General features: G+C 56.9%; 1 protein-coding gene across 6 annotated transcripts in view; it reads left to right on the forward strand.

The window, feature by feature from the left end:
• The window catches only part of MAST3 (microtubule associated serine/threonine kinase 3), a 29926-nt gene extending 9278 nt beyond the window's left edge, over window positions 1–20648 (forward strand). For all 6 annotated transcript variants that reach the window (XM_065874245.1, XM_065874243.1, XM_065874249.1 and 3 more), the window contains 23 exons: window positions 126–204; window positions 879–1039; window positions 1239–1314; window positions 1608–1817; window positions 1916–2017; window positions 2292–2424; window positions 3929–4005; window positions 4431–4516; window positions 5124–5332; window positions 6012–6150; window positions 8700–8832; window positions 8988–9153; window positions 9692–9793; window positions 10504–10626; window positions 11477–11586; window positions 13666–13805; window positions 14344–14588; window positions 15043–15249; window positions 15756–15982; window positions 16417–16539; window positions 17174–17310; window positions 17423–17604; window positions 18573–20648. In XM_065874245.1, the coding sequence (XP_065730317.1) occupies window positions 126–204; window positions 879–1039; window positions 1239–1314; window positions 1608–1817; window positions 1916–2017; window positions 2292–2424; window positions 3929–4005; window positions 4431–4516; window positions 5124–5332; window positions 6012–6150; window positions 8700–8832; window positions 8988–9153; window positions 9692–9793; window positions 10504–10626; window positions 11477–11586; window positions 13666–13805; window positions 14344–14588; window positions 15043–15249; window positions 15756–15982; window positions 16417–16539; window positions 17174–17310; window positions 17423–17604; window positions 18573–19105 (3700 nt within the window). In that variant the 3' untranslated portion in view covers window positions 19106–20648. The remainder of the gene's footprint in view (window positions 1–125; window positions 205–878; window positions 1040–1238; window positions 1315–1607; window positions 1818–1915; window positions 2018–2291; window positions 2425–3928; window positions 4006–4430; window positions 4517–5123; window positions 5333–6011; window positions 6151–8699; window positions 8833–8987; window positions 9154–9691; window positions 9794–10503; window positions 10627–11476; window positions 11587–13665; window positions 13806–14343; window positions 14589–15042; window positions 15250–15755; window positions 15983–16416; window positions 16540–17173; window positions 17311–17422; window positions 17605–18572) is intronic.
• Window positions 20649–21051: the final 403 nt, after the last annotated feature.

Below are 21051 nucleotides of genomic sequence, written 5' to 3' on the forward strand. Positions count from 1 at the left end.
TGTTCTTGGCCTTTTCTGAAGGTCCTTCCTCCAATGGGGCCAGGATCGGCCAGCCACAGTGCTTGCCCTTGGTCCCCACAAGCTGCAGGGGCCTTGCCTTCCTTCCAACTTCTCATTCTCTCCAGGGCCGACGGCAGAAGATGGTCCCTCGCGTCCCTCCCGTCTTCTGGCTATGGAACCAACACGCCCAGCTCCACTGTCTCGGTACCCACAAGTCCTACCTTGGCAGGCAGACAGGGGAGTGCCAGGTTGGGGGTGGGGAAGACACATCTTTGGGTTTTTTTTTTTTTGCAGTATGCGGGCCTCTCACTGTTGTGGCCTCTCCAGCCGCGGAGCACAGGCTCCAGACACGCAGGCTCAGCAGCCATGGCTCACGGGCCTAGCCGCTCCGCGGCATGTGGGATCTTCCCGGACCGGGGCACGAACCCATGTCCCCTGCATCGGCAGGCGGACTCTCAACCACTGCGCCACCCGGGAAGCCCCTTTGGGATTTTTTTTTAAGGTGTTGGGTAGTTACCCAATCAGCAAACATCCTGGCTGGCCCCTCTGTGCCCCATTTTGGGCAATGTTGGGGCGTCCCTGAAAGGACCCAGCCTCAGCCCCAAGGGACTCCTGGTCCGGGATACACAGATATCCTCATCCTTGTGTGGTCAGGGAAGGCCTGGTCAGAGGGGGTCTTGGGGCTGCCAAGGGAGCAGGTAGGGAAGGCTTCCTGGAAGAGGGGACATCAAAGCTGGAATTTTAAGGGATGCATAGGAGCCAGGCAGGAGAGTTACCATCTGATGACCAGCAGACAGCCTGAGCCTTGAGGGGTAATGCTGGGGTCCTGGCTGTGGCACTGACCATGAACCCATGGCCCCGATACCCCCTCCTGCCAGTCGAGCTCATCCTCCAGGGAGCGCCTCCACCAGCTTCCTTTCCAGCCGACGCCGGACGAACTATGCTTCCTGTCCAAGCATTTCCGCAGCTCAGAGAGCATGGTTGATGAGGAGGGCGGCCACCACTCACCTCGCCTTCGGCCCCGCTCCCGCAGCCTCAGGTGGGCCTCAACCTCTGACCCCAGCCCCAGCCCCTCCCTGGGCTGGCTTTGGGACCCACATCATGGCTCCTCCTCCACCTTTGGTCCTGACCGTGCACAAGCCTGGCCTCCGGCCCTTGGCCCTCAGACCTGACTCAGCCGCCCTTCCCTGGGCTGTGTTTTGGGTCCCATGTCATAAGCCAGTTGTCCCCTCCTTCAGCCCTGGACGCGCAACAGGGGCCTTCGACAATGAGATCGTCATGATGAATCACGTGTACCGGGAGAGATTCCCCAAGGTGGGCAGCGCCTGGCGGCTAGACCAGCCCCAGCTCCCTCCGTGTTGCTGTCCCTCCAATGGCACCTGCTGTCTTCCTGGCTGCGTCCCCCCTATCTGTCCATTTCTGTTTCTCCCTGTCTCTCTGTCTCAAACTCCCCCCTCCCCCACCCGCACCTGTACACGTTGCTTCTTCTCCTCCAATCTTTGGACCCCATCGTCACATCTTCTCTCTCTCCCGCCCCCATCTGCGCATGTCGCTCCCCAGCCCCATCCAATGACCAGGTCACCCCATCTCCCCCGCTCCCTGCCCAGGCCACAGCACAGATGGAGGGCCGTCTGCAGGAGTTTCTGGCCGCCTTCTCACCCGGCGCCCGGCTGGCACTGGCTGACGGCGTCCTGGGTTTCATCCACCACCAAATCATCGAGCTGGCCCGCGACTGCCTGGCCAAGTCTGGAGAGGCTCTTGTCACCTCCCGCTACTTCCTGGAGATGCAGGAGAAGCTGGAGAGGCTGCTGCAGGATGTGCGTGGGGGCAGGGGAGCGCAGGGTTTAGGGGTCCCCAAGGAGGGCAGGGCAGGACCAAGGGCTTGCGGATGACGCTACCACCCATCTGCCCCCAGGCCCATGAGCGCTCAGACAGTGAGGAAGTTGGCTTCATTGTCCAGCTTGTCCGGAAGCTGCTGGTCATCATCTCACGGCCAGCGAGGCTCCTCGAGTGTCTGGTGAGTGTCTTGGCACATGGCCAGGTGCCGGGCTGAGTCCAGGCACCCAACAGTCCTGCCGAGATACAAGAGACAGGCCCCATCGTATAGGGCTTTGAGAGGAATGCTGGGGGCTGCCGGGCTGCGGCGGGCTTCCCAGAGGAGGGGCCGGGAGCTAAGATCCCAGGGACGAGTTGGAGCCACTGGTGAGGATGCTTCAGACAGAGGGAGCGGCGTGTGCAAAGGCCTGCAGGTGGGACCAGGCCTCGGCTGACCAACCCCTCTGCACCCCCAGGAGTTTGACCCTGAGGAGTTTTACCACCTGCTGGAGGCTGCCGAGGGCCAGGCCCGCGAGGGCCAGGGCATCAAGACGGACCTGCCGCGGTACATCATTGGGCAGCTGGGCCTGGCTAAGGACCCCCTCCAGGGTGAGCTGGGGGTGGGGCAGAAAGAAGAAACTGGGGTGAGATTGCGGTGGAGCCGGGATTCCAACCCATGCCCACCTGACTCCAGAGCCGCCACACTGTCCTTCCTCTCTCTTTGGCCCTGTCCTCAGCCACCTGCAGGGCATATTATGGGGAAAGTGCCCAGGATTCCGGGGTAAGGTGGCCACAAGTTGGAGCCCCTGACCTGCCAAGTCCTCAAATGCTAAGTCAGGTTGGGCCAGGGTGCATTCACGCTGTCCTGTGAATTCACAAAGCACTTTCCCAGTTCCATCCTACTGTGGCCCGGGAAGTGGGAGTCAGACGGGGCAGCCCATGGGCACGACCGAGGTGGCCGAGAACCCCCCAGCCAGGACGGGGGAACAACCGAGACATGGTGCTAGGGGAGCATTGAACCTGGCCTGGTCCAGGGGTGGTTAGGGGAGCTCTGGGAAGAGAGGATATTCAGTCTGGGGCCTGGAGGATGGAAAGGTGTGCAGATTTAGGGGAGAGAGAAAATGAACCGGGCAGGGGGAATGGTGAAGGCAAAGGTCCTGAGGTGGGTCTGTGTCTGGCGTGTTGAAAGAGCAGCGAGGAAAGGGGTGTGGCTGAGGAAGGAGGGGAGCTGTGGGGAGGCGACGGGGTCAGCAGGGACCAGCCGCAGTGGCCAGCGTCCGCTGGGATTGGGCTGCCATTGTCCCCATTTAAAGTCGGAGAGACTCAGGCTCCGGGCAGATGAGATTGAGCTGGGGTTCAGGCCCAGGCGTGCCCGAGACCAGATCGCCCGTGGACTAGCCGTGTGGCCGCAGCCAACCTCTTTTCTGTCTCATGAAGATGACGCAGGTGGCACTGTGGGTGGGCCCGGGTGTCAGAGGAAACACGAAGTGGCCAGGCAGGCAGGTGGCAGCTGAGGCTGCGGGGGCAGATCATCTACCCGGCACCGCGCAGTGGGCCCACTGACAGTGGGACGGGTGGGCTGCATTTGAACCCGGGCCTCCCTCACCCCGAGGCTCACTGCCTCACCTTAGCCTTGCTCTGTGAACGCAAGACACTGTCTTCATGGCCACCGTCACTGCTGTTGTTCACCAGCTGCACACTCCCACCCGGGGCCACCCCTCTGCTAAGCCCCAGGGCTGGAAACTAAGGGGGCTCGCCTGGGCCATGCCCTGAGCTGAGGAGGATGTTAGGAGCCATCACCCAGAGGGGCAGCGTCACAGCCGGTGTTCACAGGCCCGAGACTTGGGGCCAGGGTTCAAGGTAGGCTGAGCATTCGGAGCCTGGGCTTCCCACTGGCCCTTCTAGAAGGTTCCTTAGTCGTTGTTCAGTCCAGCTTCCTGGGTTTGACCGACACCTGGACGCAGTAGGGGCTGAATGACAGTATCGTGGGAGCTGGTCAGGGGAGGCACCATTTCCCCAGCCCAGGATGAGCCCTGGAGGCCTCCGGAAGTCTCTGGGTGGTGGAGGGGCAGGGCTCAGAAACCCCATTTGAGGCTCCTCCCTCATTTTACAGAGACGGTGCCTCTGAGTCACCTTGATGACAGTGGAGGACAGCCCCCAGCACCAGCAGCAGCACCGGAGTCCCCAGAAGTAAGACGCAGAGCTTTGGCGGCCCCACCTGTCTTGTTCTTTTGACGGTAGACCAGGTGGCCGTGAGAAGGGCTGGGTTTGCTGTTTGCTGAGGTTTTGCATACAGCAGGTGCTTAATGAACGCCTGTGACTTTGCGGGGGATGGTGGGTTCAGGTGAGACTGCCCTGCCATGGAGGTTGGGCAGGGCAGGGTTGGAGGGGGCACTGGAAAGGGGAGCTTTGCAGAATGTGTAGGAGTTTTCTGGAAGGAGGGCATGCGTGGCTTAAGCAAAAGCTCAAACTCGGAAGCTGAGTTTGAGAAGTTTGTAAAGGAGAAGAGGTAGCGTCAGGTGCCAGGACCAGCAGTTGGGACTTGGGGGCAGGAAGAACACAGCCTGCTCAGCAGTGGGGCAGGACCCTGACCCCTCTTGCTACCCACCCCCCAGAGTCGTGCCCTGGTCGGCCCTTCACGGAGGAAGCCCTGTGAGAGCGACTTCGAGACTATCAAACTCATTAGCAACGGGGCCTATGGGTGAGTCCTTGGGTACCCCGTAGACCCCTTTCTCAGATGCTCATGGGGATGGCTGAAGCCCACACAGCCCCTGAGTGTGCAGACAGGGAAACTGAGGCCTGAAGAGGGAAGTGGAGGCACAAAACAGCAGGGGCATGGCCTTGGAAGGGCTTGTCCGTGATCTAGGTCCTTACTTACCCCAGGTGTTTGGGGTTCTAGGAATCTGGGGACTGAGCAAGGGCAAAGATGGCCACACGATGGCAGTAGCGTGCGCCAAGCATTCTTTAAGTGCCGCTTTGACGGATTTGCTTTGGGAGAGGGGGGAGGAGTCCCTCACAGTCGGCTGTGAAGAAATAAACAAGCTAAGAGTCATCTTTGGCTCTTTGTATGACACCAGGGAGAGTGGCTTAAACCCACGCGGTGGCCGCTTTGGGAGAAGGGAGGGCCGGGTAAAGAGAACAGGTGTCCCCGGTGGAGGGCACAGCACAGGCAAGGGCACAGCACAGGCAAAGGCACAGCGGGTTGGGTTCTGGACCCAGGTCGGGTCCCAGTGCTTGCCGGGACCTGGATCTCGGGCCTCAGCGAGCCCGGCTCCCCCCCCACCCCACCCCGCCCCGCCCCGCCCCAGGGCCGTCTACCTGGTGCGGCACCGGGAAACGAGGCAGCGCTTTGCCATCAAGAAGATCAACAAGCAGAACCTGATCCTTCGCAACCAGATCCAGCAGGTCTTCGTGGAGCGCGACATCCTCACCTTCGCTGAGAACCCGTTTGTGGTCAGCATGTTCTGCTCCTTCGAGACCCGGCGCCACCTCTGCATGGTTATGGAGTATGTGGAAGGTGCGGTCACTGGGGCTTGCATGCCTCCAGAGCAATGGAGAGCTTACTCCTGATCCAGAAGAAATACCTTATCCCTCCTTTGATCAAGCCCACAGTCTGCTCTGTCCTCCATGGGGTCCCAGCCTGCCTTGGGGGACCCTCAGTCTGTGGTGGGGGACCCAGCCTCAGGGAGTTGGAACTGGGGGATCCCAAAGAGAAGTGTGAGGGCAGGACCCTAGGGTATAGGGGTAGGATGGACGGCCTAGGCAGGAGGGACTGGTGGGCAAGGGCCTAGAGGCTAGAGCAGCGAAGGGAGGGAGGCGTGTGTCAGAAGGACTAGGGGGGTTGGGGGCCAGGGTGAGGAGTTGTGGGATCAGGTTTGCAGTTCAGGAAAGAGCAGGGCCTTCAGGTAAGTGCAGGACATGCATTTACCAAGCGGCTGCCGGGTGAGCAGAGGAACATGCCCTTAGGAGGCACCAGCTGTGTACAGGGGAAGGGACTGTGCACTTAACAGAGCTGCTGCCCTGGCAGGGGAAAATCAGAAGGCAGGGTCTGCCTATCCTCCCGCACCTCCCAGGTCCCCACCCCAATTCAGGACAGATTGGAGACACTTTCCAAAAGGTGGGGAGGGCACATAGGCACAAATCTGGGCACGGCTGTAGAGCCGAGGGCCTCTGTGAGCACGTCCACCCCTCTGCAGGCGGCGACTGTGCCACTCTCCTAAAGAACATGGGCCCGCTGCCCGTGGATATGGCCCGCATGTACTTCGCCGAGACGGTGCTCGCGCTGGAGTACCTGCACAACTATGGCATCGTGCACAGGGACCTCAAGCCAGACAAGTGAGTGGGCCTGGCTCTCAGGGGGCGGGGCTCAGAGTAGCCTGGGGGCGGGGCCTCTGAGTGGGTCTGGGACTGCTCAGGAGCCCCACCGTCTAGATTCTCCTGGCATCATGGGCCCCCTGCTGGTAGAAAGCAGGGATCTTGGCAATGTTGAGCACCTGGTGTGTACTGAAGAGAGCAGGTATTTAACAGGCATCTGCTGTGTGCAGGGGAAGGACTGCACTTATCGAGGTGCTGGCCAGGCAAAGTGAGGCAGTACAGACTGGACAGGGGAAGGGACCATGCACTCACAGAGCTGCTGCCACACAAGGGAAGTGAACGTGCACTTATGGGGCACCAGCTATATACAAAGAGCAGGGACATACACTTTGCAAGACCTTATGTGTAGAGAAAGGGACTGCATGTCTTGAGCTCCTGCTGTGTGTTAGTGCAGGGAAGAAAGAGGGTCCTAGAGTGTTTATTTTATCCTAGTTTCTAGTAAGCACCTACTGAGTGCCTGGTGCTCTCTGGGTGACTGAAAAACGCAACTGTGGGTGTAAATAATCCCTCATGCTTTGTAACCCTTTCATAACTTTCAAAGCACTCTTCCGTACATTAGTTGAGCACCTCCTGTGTACAGAGGAAAGGGCTGCTCTTTCATCAAGTGCCCTTTGGATACCAGGCAAGAAGTATGAGTTTCTCAGGTACTTGCCATGTGGAGGTGCGGACATAAGCGTTAAGAATCTGCATGTTTTCAGGGCATCTTGTAGTTTGCAAGTGGCTTAGAAAACAAAGCACCTGTATTTGGCACCTGCTGTATACCTGGGCCTGTGCTCACCATTTTCAGGAACCCAGACGGCGGCATAACTAACTTCTCACACACTGATGACCCTTTTGAGTTTATAAAGCACATTTTTTAGCTGGTGTGTATTTACTGGGCACCAGCTGTGTAAAGGTGATCAGAACAACAGTTATTAGGCTGTGTGTCAGTCCCCGAACACTGCAGCTATCTTTTTATAAAGTTTTTATGTTGAGGTCAGCATGCATTGATCACCTGCTGTGTGCCAGGGACATGGGTCCCTTTCCAATGGAGGTACTTGCTATGTGGAGGCGTGAAGAGCCCTGCATGTTTTCAGGGCCTTAAGAGCCCTGCATGTTTTCAGGGCATCTTGTTTGCGAGTGACTTAGAAAACAAAGCAAATGTGTGTTGGCATCTGCTGTGTACCTGGGCCTCTGTGCTCGACGCTCTGAGGCTGCTTGCTTTGTGCCCATTGGGCCTCTGTGGGATCATCCTGGAGTGGGATCTTCCAAGTGTCCCCAAGGCAGGGCCTGCCCCTCCCAAGCTCAGGACCCTCTTCTGAAAAACGGTGTGGGAAGGTGCAGCCCTGGAGGGTTCAGGGAGGGATAGGCCCACACAGTAGGTGCTCCAGAAAAATATTTTTTCCTCTTTGCTTCGGAAAATTTCAAATACACCCCAAGTCAGGAGAAGGTACATTTATTTGCTAGGGTTGTCGTAACAAAGTACCACAGACTCGGGGGCTTAAACAACAGAAATTTATTCTCACAGTTCTGGAGGCCAGAAGTCCAAGGTCAAGGTGTCGGCAGGGCCGTGCTCCCTCTGAAGGTGATGGGGAAGGATGTGTTCTAGGCCTTTCTCTCGGTTTCTGTTAGTCCCTAGGCTGTGGTGCTCCTCCTGTGTGCGTGTCTGTGTCCAAATTCCCCCTTTTTATTTTATTTATTTATTTTTTACTTTTTAAAATATTTATTTGGTTGCACTGGGTCTTGGTTGCGGCAGGTGGGCTCCTTAGTTTCGGCCCGCCAGCTCCTTAGTTGCGACACGCATGTGGGATCTAGTTCCCTGACCAGGGATCGAACCTGGGCCACCTGCATTGGGAGCTCTGAGTCTTAACCACTGGACCACCACAGAAGTCCCCAGAAATTTATTTTTAAATGGGTAGATGTCCCCAGGAGGTGCGTGAAAATGTGACTTTATAAAATAAAGCTGGCGCATATCATTTTATCACTTAAAATATTTATATCCTTAAGCTTGCAGGAGAACATGAACCGCAGCATGCATGGTAGGTGTGTGAGTTTTAAAAAACTGGTGCGCCCATGAGAGGCACAAATATTTCCGTACACAGCAGGTGCTAAAGACATGTTCACTTAACAATAGGCGCTTACAGAGTATTCAGTTTGTTAAAATCATGGATGCTCGTACAAGAATATGCTGTAGATCCCCCCCAGGAAGTGTTCACGAAACGTTTTCATGCCCAGTGGGGACATGCTGTGATTCTCAGGAACTTAACTTTTGCACAGCGGAGTATACAGTAGATGCTTAAGAGCAACACCAGATGCACCCAGTTGGTGCACAGAGATGTTTGCCAAATTTGTAATATTGCCCAAGACCCGCTGCTTCTTTCAATAACGTGATCAAGCACAGGCAGTGCTTTCTGATCCAGGGAGGGGTCGGGCCGCCTCCTGTAGGATCAAGTTCTGGGGGGGCGAGGGGGCGGGAGCAGCCAGGCACCTCGGGCCCCCCAGCCCTGAGCGCACCACCCGCCTGCCCACAGCCTGCTCATCACCTCGCTCGGCCACATCAAGCTAACTGACTTCGGCCTGTCTAAGATCGGGCTCATGAGTATGGCCACCAACCTCTACGAGGGCCACATCGAGAAGGACACTCGGGAGTTCGTGGACAAGCAGGTGGGCGGGGCTGCCTCCCTCTGCCCGAAGCCTGAGCCCAGGACATGGGGAGACTTTGCAGCAAAAAGGAGAAAAGAAACTATCCCTGTAATTCTACCCACACTTCCCTCCCTGGCTGGGGGCGGTCTTTCATTTCCCTGTCCCACCTGGCCCAGGTATGCGGGACGCCTGAGTACATCGCCCCCGAGGTGATCTTCCGCCAGGGCTACGGGAAGCCAGTGGACTGGTGGGCCATGGGCGTCGTCCTCTACGAATTCCTGGTGGGCTGTGTGCCATTCTTCGGAGATACCCCTGAGGAACTCTTTGGCCAGGTGGTCAGTGGTGCGTTCCCCCTGCCCTGTCGCCCCAGGTTTAAGTCTCAGCCCCACTTTGGCTCCGGTCGGTGGTCCTCCCTGCCTTTGCCGGGGAGGGGAGCAGGCCCACTTGTGGATTGGGCACGTATGGCGTGCCCGGCCCCAGCTGAGCCCTGGGGACACAGCCAAGGGTGAGAGGGACAGTAAGGGAGATAAATAAGCAAATTATGGAGCAATCAGAGGCAAAAAATGCCGAGGAGGGAAGGAAGCAGGGAGAAGGGAGGGGGCGGGGGGCGGGTGCAGGGGTGCTATATTAAATAGAGAGTCATGCAGGCCACACTGGGTGATGTGTGGGCAAAGACTTAAAGGAGCGAGAGGGAGTCACAGAGATGGATGAAGGGAAGGTGCTCAGGGCAGAGGGCACAGCCAGAACAAAGGCTGTATGGGACCAAGCCTGGTAGCTGAAGGAGCAGAGGAGGCTGATGGCTTGGAGCATAGAAAGGGGAGGTGGTAGGAGGTGCTAGGAAGCGCTATCCTCAGTCCCTCATTCCCTCCTCTCATTTTAGATGAGATCATGTGGCCAGAGGGGGATGAAGCCCTTCCAGCTGACGCCCAGGACCTCATCACCAGGCTGCTCCGACAGAGCCCCCTGGACCGTCTGGGCACTGGTACGTAGGTGTGGGTGAGGCCCAGGTGGGTGGGCTGGGGGCTGGGGTAAACAAGAGCTCTATTTGAGAGGCTGCATAGAGGAGGGGGACTTGAAACTGGGGTTTTGAAGGATGCATAGGAGCTCACCAAGAACTAGCATAAGATTTTGAAGAGTAACAGGTAGCTGGGTCTGGTTCAGACAAGGGGCACTGAGGCTGTGTATATGAGCCTGCCAGGTCGCCATGGGCTGTGTCCTACGGTCCCCAAGGCCCAGCCCAGTGGATCCCACTGTCCCAAGTTTCCCCAGCCACCAAAATATTGATTAAGGGACTATTTAATATTCATGCAGCCACCCATTATGTGGCCACTACAGATCACAGTCAGGATGCAGCTTGGCCACTGGAGAGGACTATGGGGGCTGAGGTTGGGGAACAGGATACAGTCAGCTCTGCTTCATGCAGTCAGCTCTGCTCCATGGGGTAGAAACATGTGGAAAAAGCCCTCTCCTAAGGTTCTGGGGTTTCTCCAGGTGATGGGGTCTCAGAGTCCAGCAGAGGGAAGAGCAGGGCCTGGGTTCTAGCCCTAGCTTGGTTCCCCTATGGGCTCTTAAAGGATGGCTCGTTTCCCCTCCCATCTTTCTGGTTCTGTGTTGGCCAAGTTTGGGTTCATAATTGGCCCAGGGGGCCATGGGGGGTGGGGACCAGCAGGGCTCAGCCAGGCATGTCTGCAGGAGGCACCCACGAAGTAAAGCAGCACCCCTTCTTCTGGACACTGGACTGGGCGGGGCTTCTGCGACACAAGGCCGAGTTTGTGCCGCAGCTTGAAGCTGAGGACGACACCAGCTACTTTGACAGTAAGCAGGGGTCCAGGAGGTGGCCTGTGCTGTCCCACGATCTCCTGGGGTGGTGAGGGGTGTCTAACAGGGTCTCCACCCCAGCTTCGTGCCTCGCCTTGGGCCTGGAGCTTCCAACTTCCTGAGCTTTCCAAGAAGCTGGGGCATGTCTGCTGGCTGCCCCCCGCCCGGATTTCCTATGCGTCTGAGCTCAGGAGGCTGTCGCACCACCTTGGGTTGCGGGAGGGGAAACCAAAGCACTGCATGTGGCAGCCCTTGCCTGGGGGTCCCCCAGCAGGTTCAGCCTCCTGAGTGTCAGCCCTGACCAGGCATGGAGCCCTGCCTGTCATACAGGAGGGTGGGGTGCCTCGCTCAGCTTTAGTGGAGGGGGTCCCCTCAAGCACTTGAGGTGAGCTCAGACAAATCTCCTTCTCCCCACTCGGTGCTCTGGCCAAACGCAGAGTAAACGCCCCCGGCTTCCAGTGCCTCCTCCAGAGCTTGATGTGTGATCTTGGGCATGTCAGAGATCCTCTCTGAGCATCTGTTTCCTTTTCTGTAAGATGAGGAACATCCTTTATGTTTGAGATGCACAATTTTACCTAACTCTGGGTAACCCATCTTAAGGGTGAGGAAACTGAGACACAAGAATTCCCATCCACAGTCCCACAGCTTTTAGGAACACAACTGGGATTTATTCCCAGATACTAAATCTGCCGCCCAAGCCTCCTCTGGTCCTTAAACATACCAAGCCTGGTCCCACCACAAAGCCTTTGCCCTGACAGTGTCTCCCGACCTGGGAGGCCCTCTCCACATCACCCCACAGCCCCTGTGTCCACCTTCCCCAGCATCAGCATGCCTTTCCCTCCCGCAGCGCGCTCAGAGCGTTACCGTCACCTGGGCTCTGAAGATGACGAGACGAATGATGAGGAGTCATCCACGGAGATCCCCCAGTTCTCATCCTGTTCCCACCGGTTCAGCAAGGTGAGCCTGGGCCCTGGATGTAGCTAGTGCTCAGGAAACAGGGCAAGATGTTTGGGGGTTTTTTTCTTTTTTTTATTGTAGTGAAATACATGTAACGTAAAATAGACTATTTTAGCTATTTTAAACTGTACATACAATTCAGTGACATTTAGTACATTCGCAATGTTGTGCAACCGTCACCTGTATCTAGTTCCAGAACATTTCCATCATCCCCAAAGGGCAACCTTGTACCCGGCTGCAGTCACTCCTCGTCTCCCCCTCCCCCGGCAACCACTCATCTGCTTTCTGTCTCTATGCATTTACCTGTTCTGGACATTTCACATACATAGAATCATACGCTATGTGGGACCACTGGGGAATTCCCTGTGTCTGGCTTCTTAAGGTTGATCCACATGGTAGCATGTGTCAGTGCTTCATTCCTTGTTATGGCTGAATAATATTCCATTGTGTGGTTGGACCATATTTTGTTTTATCCACTCATCAGTTGATGGACGTTTGGGTTGTTTCCACTTTGGGGCAATTGTAAATAGATCTGCTATGCTGGGTGTTATATTATAGCCTCATCAGCTTAACTTGAGTTCCTTCCTTTGTTTATAATTTGATTTTAAAACCTGCACTGCTTATGGGTCTGGGCCCCAGGCAGGAAACCCCAGCTGTGGCCCCTTGGTAGCCAGGCTGCTCTGAGCCTCAGTTTCTCCACCTGTACAGTGGGCTAAAGACTCTACGTCTTGGGCTTCCCTGGTGGTGCAGTGGTTGAGAGTCCGCCTGCCGATGCAGGGGACACGGGTTTGTGCGTCGGTCCGGGAAGATCCCACATGCCGCGGAGCGGCTGGGCCCGTGAGCTGTGGCCGCTGAGCCTGCATGTCCGGAGCTTATGCTCCGCAACGGGAGAGGCCACAGCAGTGAAAGGCCCGTGTACCGCAAAAAAAAAAAAAAAAAAAAAAACTGTACGTCTTTAGAGATGTGGTAAGTAAGCATCTGAGGAAGTGACTCAGGGAAGTGTCAGGCATGTAGGAAACACTCAACTAAGCCGTCCCCCACGAATGTGCTTGTTGTTATGGTTTTTTTGTTTCTGTTTTTTTTTTTTTACGATGTAGACCTTTTTTTTTTTTCAGGTACTATCTGAATTTATTGAAGGGCTTCTTAATCTAGGGTTTGTGAACTTGCATGGGAATAAATTACATCTTTATTTTCACTAATCTCTAACTGAAATTTGGTATGTTTTCCAATTGTAATATAAGCAACAAATCACAGTAATATTAGCATGACCTTGACTTTGTCACCAATACAAATCATGGATTTTTCACATCACGCTGGAGTCATTGTAAAATACCTTTCAAGTTCAAAACTACTTCAAAATTATGGTACTTATGAGACCTGCTAGATCTTGTTATTTAATGCATTACTAAAGAGGCACGTATAGTACCATATTGCTGGTTTAAAAAATATTCTAATATTATTTTAATATAATCAGCCTCACTTGCAACCTGACCTATTTCATTTGATGCATTTAAAAATATTACTCTGAGGGCTTCCCAGGTGGCGCAGTGGTTGAGAGTCCGCCTGCCGATGCAGGGGACACGGGTTCGTGCCCCGGTTTGGGAAGATCCCACATGCCACGGCGCGGCTGGGCCCGTGAGCCATGGCCGCTGAGCCTGTGCGTCCAGAGCCTGTGCTCCGCAGCGGGAGAGGCCACAGCAGTGAGAGGCCCGCATACCGCAAAAAAAAAAAAAAAAATTACTACGCTGAGAAGAGGTCTGTAGGTGTTACCACTTTGCCAAAGGGGCTCATGTACAGAAATCCATGCTTGTCATGATGGTAGCAGCTCCTCCTCAGAAGCCTCAAGGGCCAGAGCTCTGCCCAGAACTCCCCTTCGGATGTGGACCATTTTTTAAAGTCGTTATTGAATTTGTTTCGATATTGCTTCTGTTTTATGTTTTGGTTTTTTGGCTGCAAGGCATGTGGGATCTCAGCTCCCTGACCAGGGATTGAACCCACACCCGCTGCATTGGAAGGCGAAGTCTTAACCACTGGACTGCCAGGGAAGTCCCGTTACTGTTATTTTTAATTGCTTCCCAGGTCTACAGCAGCTCTGAGTTCCTGGCCGCCCAGCCCACCCCAACCTTTGCTGAACGGAGCTTCAGTGAGGACCGGGAGGAAGGGTGGGAGCGCAGCAGTGAGGGGGACTATGGGCGCCGGCTGAGCACCACCGAGGTCCGGTAGGTGGGCTGGGGAGTATAAGCAGGTCCAGCTTCCAAACCTGCTGAGAGGTGGAGCCACAAAGTCTTAACATTGGAAAGAGCTTCCCAGTGGCCCAGTAGAAAAGGGCAAAACATATTGGCCAGCCTGTCAGACCCCTGCCAACCTGGCCCCTATCATCACTCTCTTTGGCTTTGCATTCCTAACCACACTAAACCTAAAGCAGCCATGTACCATCACACTGCTAGGCTTTTGCTTGTGCTGTTTCCTCTGCCCAGAATACCCTTTGCTCATGAAGTCCCTTTCATCTTTCAATGTCCAAACTCACAGAAATAATCAATGTCTGCTAGAGGATGGGCGTTGGAAGCTGGGTTTTAAAAATTGAATAGGAGTTCTCTGGGCGGTCACAGAGGACAGAGCAGGCAGAGGGAACTCACCTTATATTTACAAATTACCTCTGACTCTAGGCTGAGAGTTAAGGTATGGTCACTAGGGGAGACTGGGTGTCCTGGGGTGAGGGCACCTGGCAGGTGTGACTCAGGCTCTTCCCTGCTACAGGCTGAGGTCCTGCACATCCTCCGGTTCCTCCTGCCACTTACCCTTTTCCCAGCCTGAGCGGGGCCCTAGCCCATCTTTCCTGAACACCATCAACCTGGACACGATGCCCAAATTTGCCTTCTCATCAGAGGATGAGGGAGTCGGCCCAGCTCCTGTGGGCCCCAAAAGGCCCGTCTTCATTCTCGGGGAGCCTGACCCACCCCCAGCAGCCACCCCAGTGTTGCCCAAGCCCTCAAGCCTTTCTGGTAGGTGGAATCCAGGGTGGGAGGGATGGTGTCATGGAGAGTTTCCCACAGGAGGGACTATTTGAGATGGGTTTTGAAGGATGAGTAGGAGTTCTCTAGAGACAACATTCACTTGTGTAACAAAGGCCTCAGTCTGGGGGTGATACCCCCCAGCTTCATTGGATTAGGATGGGAGAGAGGAATTGAACTGGGGAGCTGCAAGAGTGGGAGTTAGGAATCTGACTGGGGTGAGGGGAAGGCTTCTTGAAGTAGGGGACTTGAAGAGTGGAGCTTCCCAGGGAAAGCAGTGAAAGAAAGGTGTGCAGGAAGAGGGAATGCCTGAACAAAGGCCAGGAGGCTGGACTGTGTACACACCGACCAGGGAGGAAGGGGCTTTGCCTTCTGAGGGCAGAAGGGCCAAGTGGTGAGATGGGGGAGGGGCAGACTGACCCCCCGACCCTGCTGATCCCCGTAGCTGACACAGCTGCCCTCAGCCACGCGCGCCTACGAAGCAACAGCACCGGTGCACGACACTCTACGCCGAGGGCCCTGGATGCCGGCCGGGGCCGCCGCCTTGGGGGCCCGAGAGACTCAGCCCCTGAGAAATCCAGGACCTCCCCCAGCGGTGGTCGCGTGCCCAAGTCAGCCTCAGTGTCTGCCCTGTCGCTCATCATCACGGCAGGTGACGCCCATGGCCCAGCCTCATCTTTGCTTGTCTGTCCATGTCCATTTTAACCACGGAGTAGGGGCTGCTTTGGCCAGCGGGAGCTGGAGGGGGTCCCTCCAGGTGATGTGTCCCCAGGCACAAAGCTCCCAGGGCTGCTGTTCGGGGCTGAGCCCAGGAGATAGGAAGCAGCTGGGGAACTGGCATTCCTGGCAGCGGGCACTACATGTGCAAAGGCCTGGAGGGGAAGGGGGAGGGTGTTCGGGGCATTGGAGTGGCAGCAAAGCAGCCAGAGTGATCAGTGTGGGGACTTCCCTGGTGGTCCAGTGGTTAAGACTCTGAGCTTCCACTGCAGGGTCACAGGTTCGATCCCTGGTCCAGGAACTAAGATCCCACATGCTGCGCCGTGCGGCCAAAAAACAAAAACAGAAACAAACTGACTGATCGGTGTGGAGGGAGGGGAAGGTGCCTTGAGAGGGGACCCACAAGGGAGTGACCCCCCTCCCTGAACCTCGTCCCTGCAGATGACGGTAGCGGCGGCCCCCTCATGAGCCCCCTGTCCCCACGCTCGCTGTCCTCAAACCCGTCGTCACGCGACTCCTCTCCAAGCCGAGACCCTTCCCCCGTGTGTGGCAGCCTGCGGCCCCCCATTGTCATCCACAGCTCGGGCAAGAAGTATGGCTTCAGCCTGCGGGCAATCCGCGTCTACATGGGTGACAGTGACATCTACACCGTGCACCATGTCGTGTGGGTGAGTTGGCCCTGGGATGGGCGGGAACAGCCAGACCTGGTTTGAGTCCCAGCTCTGCCCTGGCAAGGCGCCTCCCTTTTGGAGCTGCATTTGTTAGTCTTGGAAAGCAAGCGAGTACTCATTGCCTATGAGGTTTTGGAGCCCAGGGCAGGGAACTGATGCCACCTGTGTCTTAATGGTCCTTGTCAGTTATGGGGAGAGGACTGAGCAAGAGGGATGGAGACCTCAAGTGGGCACAAAGCTCCCGCACAGTGTTTTGTCCTCCCTCCCCCAGCCCAGGACCTGTCCCCTCCCTACTGGTCTCTGAAAGGTCTGGGAAACCAGGCAGTGTGAAAGGCAGCAGCTTGCTGGGGGCCTGTAGCTGACTCAGCTGGGCTGGGGTCTCTAGCTCTGGGGCCCAGGCCACTGACCCCGCTATCTGCCCCCACCCCCAGAGTGTGGAGGAGGGAAGCCCTGCCCAGGAGGCAGGCCTGCGGGCCGGGGACCTCATCACCCACATCAACGGGGAGTCGGTCCTGGGGCTGGTGCACATGGACGTCGTGGAGCTACTGCTGAAGGTGCAGGCCCCCAACCCCACCCCAGCCTCCACCCCAGAGCCTCCACCCCCGTCCATCCTCAGGGCCCCTGGATCTCCCAACACTGCCCACCCTCTGGGCTGCTCCTGTGACCTCCATCCCTACGCCTTGGCCTCAGCTCCCAAGTCTGTGTGGTTCCCCCCGTCCAACCATACCACTCCGCATTCGGCCCTGCATGCCCCGTCCCCTCTGCCTCAGAGCCACTCCTCCAGGAAGCCCTTCCTGCCCCCTGAGTGCCCCTTCTCCTGACCTTGCCTCTGGCCCACCCTGACTCTGTGGGGCTGGCGGTATCTGTACCGTCTTGGCCTCCTGCCTCCCCTCAGACCAAGGGTCCTCGGGGGCTGAGGCCTAGAGGCGGGGAGGTGGACACAGGTGAGGAGGCAGACCCCTAGTTGGATAGCTCCCGGGACCAGTGGGTGGGTAGATGGCTCATTGGATGGATGGACAGATGGCAGACATCCATCTTTGGCCCAATGAGTGGTGGGGTCATTAGGTAAGAAGCGGGTGGTTAGGATCCGGGGCTTCCAATGGATGAGTAGATGGGTGGGTGGGTGGGTGCATGGACGGCTCGTTGGATGGAAGGCACACAGGCGACCCCTTGCCATCCCTCCTGCAGAGTGGCAACAAGATCGCCCTTCGGACCACGCCCCTGGAGAACACCTCCATCAAGGTGGGCCCTGCACGGAAGAATGTGACCAAGGGCCGCATGGCGCGCAGGAACAAGCGGAGCCGAAGGCGGGAGACGCAGGAGCGGTGAGCGGCGGCCTGGCTGCCGGGGAGGGTTCATGCAGGACCTGTGGCACATTTGGGCGGCCCGGGCCGCTGGGGGCAGGGGTTTTGAAGAATCTGGGTTCCTAACCCCCAGGCGGAAGTCGCTCTTCAAGAAGATCTCAAAACAGTCGTCGGTGCTGCACACCAGCCGCAGCTTCTCTTCCGGCCTCCACCACTCCCTGTCATCCAGTGAGAGCCTCCCGGGCTCACCCACCCACAGCCTCTCCCCCAGCCCCACCACGCCCTGCTGCAGCCCGGCTCCCGATGCCCCAGCAGGTGGGTGCACCCCCAGGACCACCCTGGGAAGAACAGCCCCTTAGGGCTGTGGTGGTCAGCCCAGCGGGGGAGTGAGCAGAGTTGGGAGGCTGGAATGACCTGATGTGTGACAGCCTCAAAGGCAGTCTGGGATGGGCAGGGAAGATTGTGCCCAGCAGACGGAACATCATGAACAAAGGGGATCCAGACAGGAGAGATGTGAAAGCTAGAGGGAGGCTAGGGAGAGGGGATTGGGGGATGGATAAGGCCGAAGAGCTGGGCTTAAATTGGGGGGCAGTAGGGAGCCATGGAGGGTGAGCCAGAGAGGGCATGGAAAGATTGTTCTGGAGCAGGAAAGGATGGTGACTTGGCCCAACCCTGAGGGTCCCCAGTCTGTGAGAGACAGACAGAGGTGGACACCCCTAGTCCCACTGGGTTAGCATCAGACTAGAGAGACAGTCTGGGGCAATCCACAGAGGCAGGGAAGGCCTCCTGGAGGAGAGCCACCAGGAAGCCCTCCCTGCCTTCTGGGGACCCCAACTGCTATCTCTCCCTCTGGCCTACCCTGACCTCATGGGGCTGGGGGTGTCTGTGCCATCTTTGTCTTTCTCAGATCAGGCATCCTCAGGGGCTGAGGCCTAGGGGTGGGGAGTGGACACAGGCAGAGGCAGGGCCCTTACTGGATAACTTGCAGAACCAGTGGGTGGATGGCTCATGGGATGGATAGATGGACGGTGGGCAGGTACCTTTGGCTGAATGAGTCAGTGGGTCATTTAAGTGAGAAGTGGGTGAAGAGGAGCTAGGGCTTTGATGGATGAGTAGGAGTCCACCAGATCTAAGCCAAAGGAAGAGCCTGTGCAAACAAAGGAAACACCAGGCCTGATGGGTGGCCACAGGGAACAGTGTGGGCTTTTGGCAGTCAGTCTTAGGGCCCCACCTCGAGGCTGGCACATTGAGGCTGGTGGCCCTGACCCTCCCGTCACCCACAGACACAGTGTCTCCACCCAGCGCATCCCCAAGCTCCAGCAGCCCTGCATCTCCGGCTGCCGCTGGCCACACCCGACCCAGCTCCCTGCATGGCCTGGCCACCAAGCTTGGGCCACCCCGCCCCAAAGCCGGCCGCCGCAAGTCCACCAGCAGCATCCCGCCCTCCCCGCTGGCCTGCCCGCCCGTGCCAGCGCCCCCACCCCGCTCACCCTCACCCCTGCCAGGGCACCCGCCTGCGCCTGCCCGGTCCCCAAGGCTGCGCCGAGGCCAGTCGGCTGACAAGCTGGGTACAGGTGAGCGGCTCGACGGGGAGCTGGGGCGCCGCAGCCGCGGGCCAGACTCCGAGCTGGTGGTCATGCGACGGCTGCATCTGTCCGAGCGCCGAGACTCATTCAAGAAGCAGGAGGCTGTGCAGGAGGTGAGCTTTGATGAACCACCTGAGGAGGCCACTGGGCCACCCACCTTGGTGCCGCAGATCGCCGTGGAGGGCGCTGAGGCTGTGCCAGGAGCCCTTGGACCCTCTGAGAAAGACTAATCCCTCCTACCCATCCTCTCCCCGGCCTGGAAGTCAACGCATTTTTTGTGGAATGTGTTTTCCATAAATTGACACCTGGATGGAGACTGAGCCACCAGCCTCTGACACCTGGAAGATGAGAAGCGATCGCGTTTCTTGCTGGAAGGTGCCTCCCTCATGTTCTGGAGCCGATCAATCAGGGGGCCACAGGGGCAGGCAAGGGAGACTAGGGTGGCATTGTAAATAGCAGCAAATCCCTGCAGCTAATTTATTACGTTTTATAAGCGATAGCCAGACTGAGCTGCCACTGTTAAGGCAGCTGCCCAGGTCTTGTCCCATGCACTTGGGACCCATCTGTAGACCCTGCCCCCTGGGCTGAGAAGGAAGCACTTTGGACAAGTCAACGTGTATTCGTGTTTTATGGTTTTTCTGTACTTTTAAAGTTTTTTTGTGTGACTTGATCCCACCCCTGACTCAAGACCCGCAGATTTGAAGGGATGCAGCCAAGCTTACCTGTCCAGGCCCAGTTTGGATGACTTGGAGATTCCGTAAACAATTCCCCTCCACCACAAAACAAAGTAATCTTGATGATGGACTGGATTCTGAAGGCTACTTCCTACCATCATAGCCTCCATCCCTAGGCCAGCCATGCTAGAGTCTGCCTCCAGTCCTATAGGCTTAGGAGGTGTGGGAACTGGGGCTTTGATATATGAGTAGAAGTTCACCAGATCTAGGCAGAGGGGTCACCTGCGTCACAAGCAGACACTGATGGCCCAGGAGGCAGAGGCCTCAGAGGACACTGCCAGGGTAGGAGAAGACCCTGGACAAGATTTTTTGTATTTGATGCCCACCAGGGTGAGAACTTGACCATGATGTGTCTGAAACAGCCCCTGGGGGGTGCCCTCGATATGCCAGAGCCTTGTAGGGCTGAAATTCGAGTGAGAAAAATCCAACTGGGGGGCAGTGAGGCCCAAGTTGGAATCTTGGCTTCACTGTTTGGCTCTGGGAAAATGACTTCCCCACTCTGTGCCTCAGTTTCCTTGTGTTTACAAAACAAATCCCAACGACTATTAAGCACCTACTGTATGCCAAGCGCTTTACTTGTGGCTTTTCCCTCAGCCAACCTTGAGAAGGCTGGAGGTGGTGTCGTCATCCCCATTTTACAGACAAATAACTAAGGCCTGGCAAGGCGTGGAGACTTGCCCCCACCATTGCCTGGAAAGAGTCATGCAGCCAGGCCCTGTCCTGGGCATTGTAGTCAAGGGAGCTGGAATGGAGAATCTGTTGTCAGATACAGCCGACTCCAGCTCCAGCTCTCTCCCCTGTAATGCTGTGTGACCCATTGGGCATCTCAGAGTCTCCATTTCCCATTCAGAGGTGCCCAGCAAGATCACCGTACCCCACAATGGTGAGGGCACTTTCCAGGCACTGCAGCCCACTCTGTGTTCTCTCTGGAGACATCCGTGCAGCACTGCCTGGTGTTGAAACTAGATCAAGGCTGTGCATGACTTGCTCCCACCTTCCATCCCGGAGCTGACGGTGAATAAAAGCCCACATTTACAAAGAAGAGGTCCAATGTCTGGATTTGTGAGGGGCCAAGAAAAGGGTAAGGGAAGAGTGGGGTGGGGGGCGGGATGAAAACAGACCCTTGGCTCAAAGTCACTTGAAGTGGTTTTTGTTTTTTGTTTTTGGCGGTACGCGGGCCTCTTACCGTTGTGGCCTCTCCGGTCGTGGAGCACAGGCTCCTGACGTGCAAGCTCAGCGGCCGTGGCTCACGGGCCCAGGCGCGCCGCGGCATGTGGGATCTTCCCGGAGCGGGGCACGAACCCGTGTCCCCTGCATCGGCAGGCGGACTCTCAACCACTGCACCACCAGAGAAGCCCTTGAAGTGGGCTTTGAAGGCTGCTGGGAATTCACTGTTGAGATTCTTCCTGATGCCTTCTCTGGTCCTAGCCTCCTGCTTCCCT

This window comes from Phocoena phocoena, chromosome 3, assembly GCF_963924675.1.
Source record: "Phocoena phocoena chromosome 3, mPhoPho1.1, whole genome shotgun sequence".
In the NCBI taxonomy this organism is placed as follows: domain Eukaryota; kingdom Metazoa; phylum Chordata; class Mammalia; order Artiodactyla; family Phocoenidae; genus Phocoena; species Phocoena phocoena.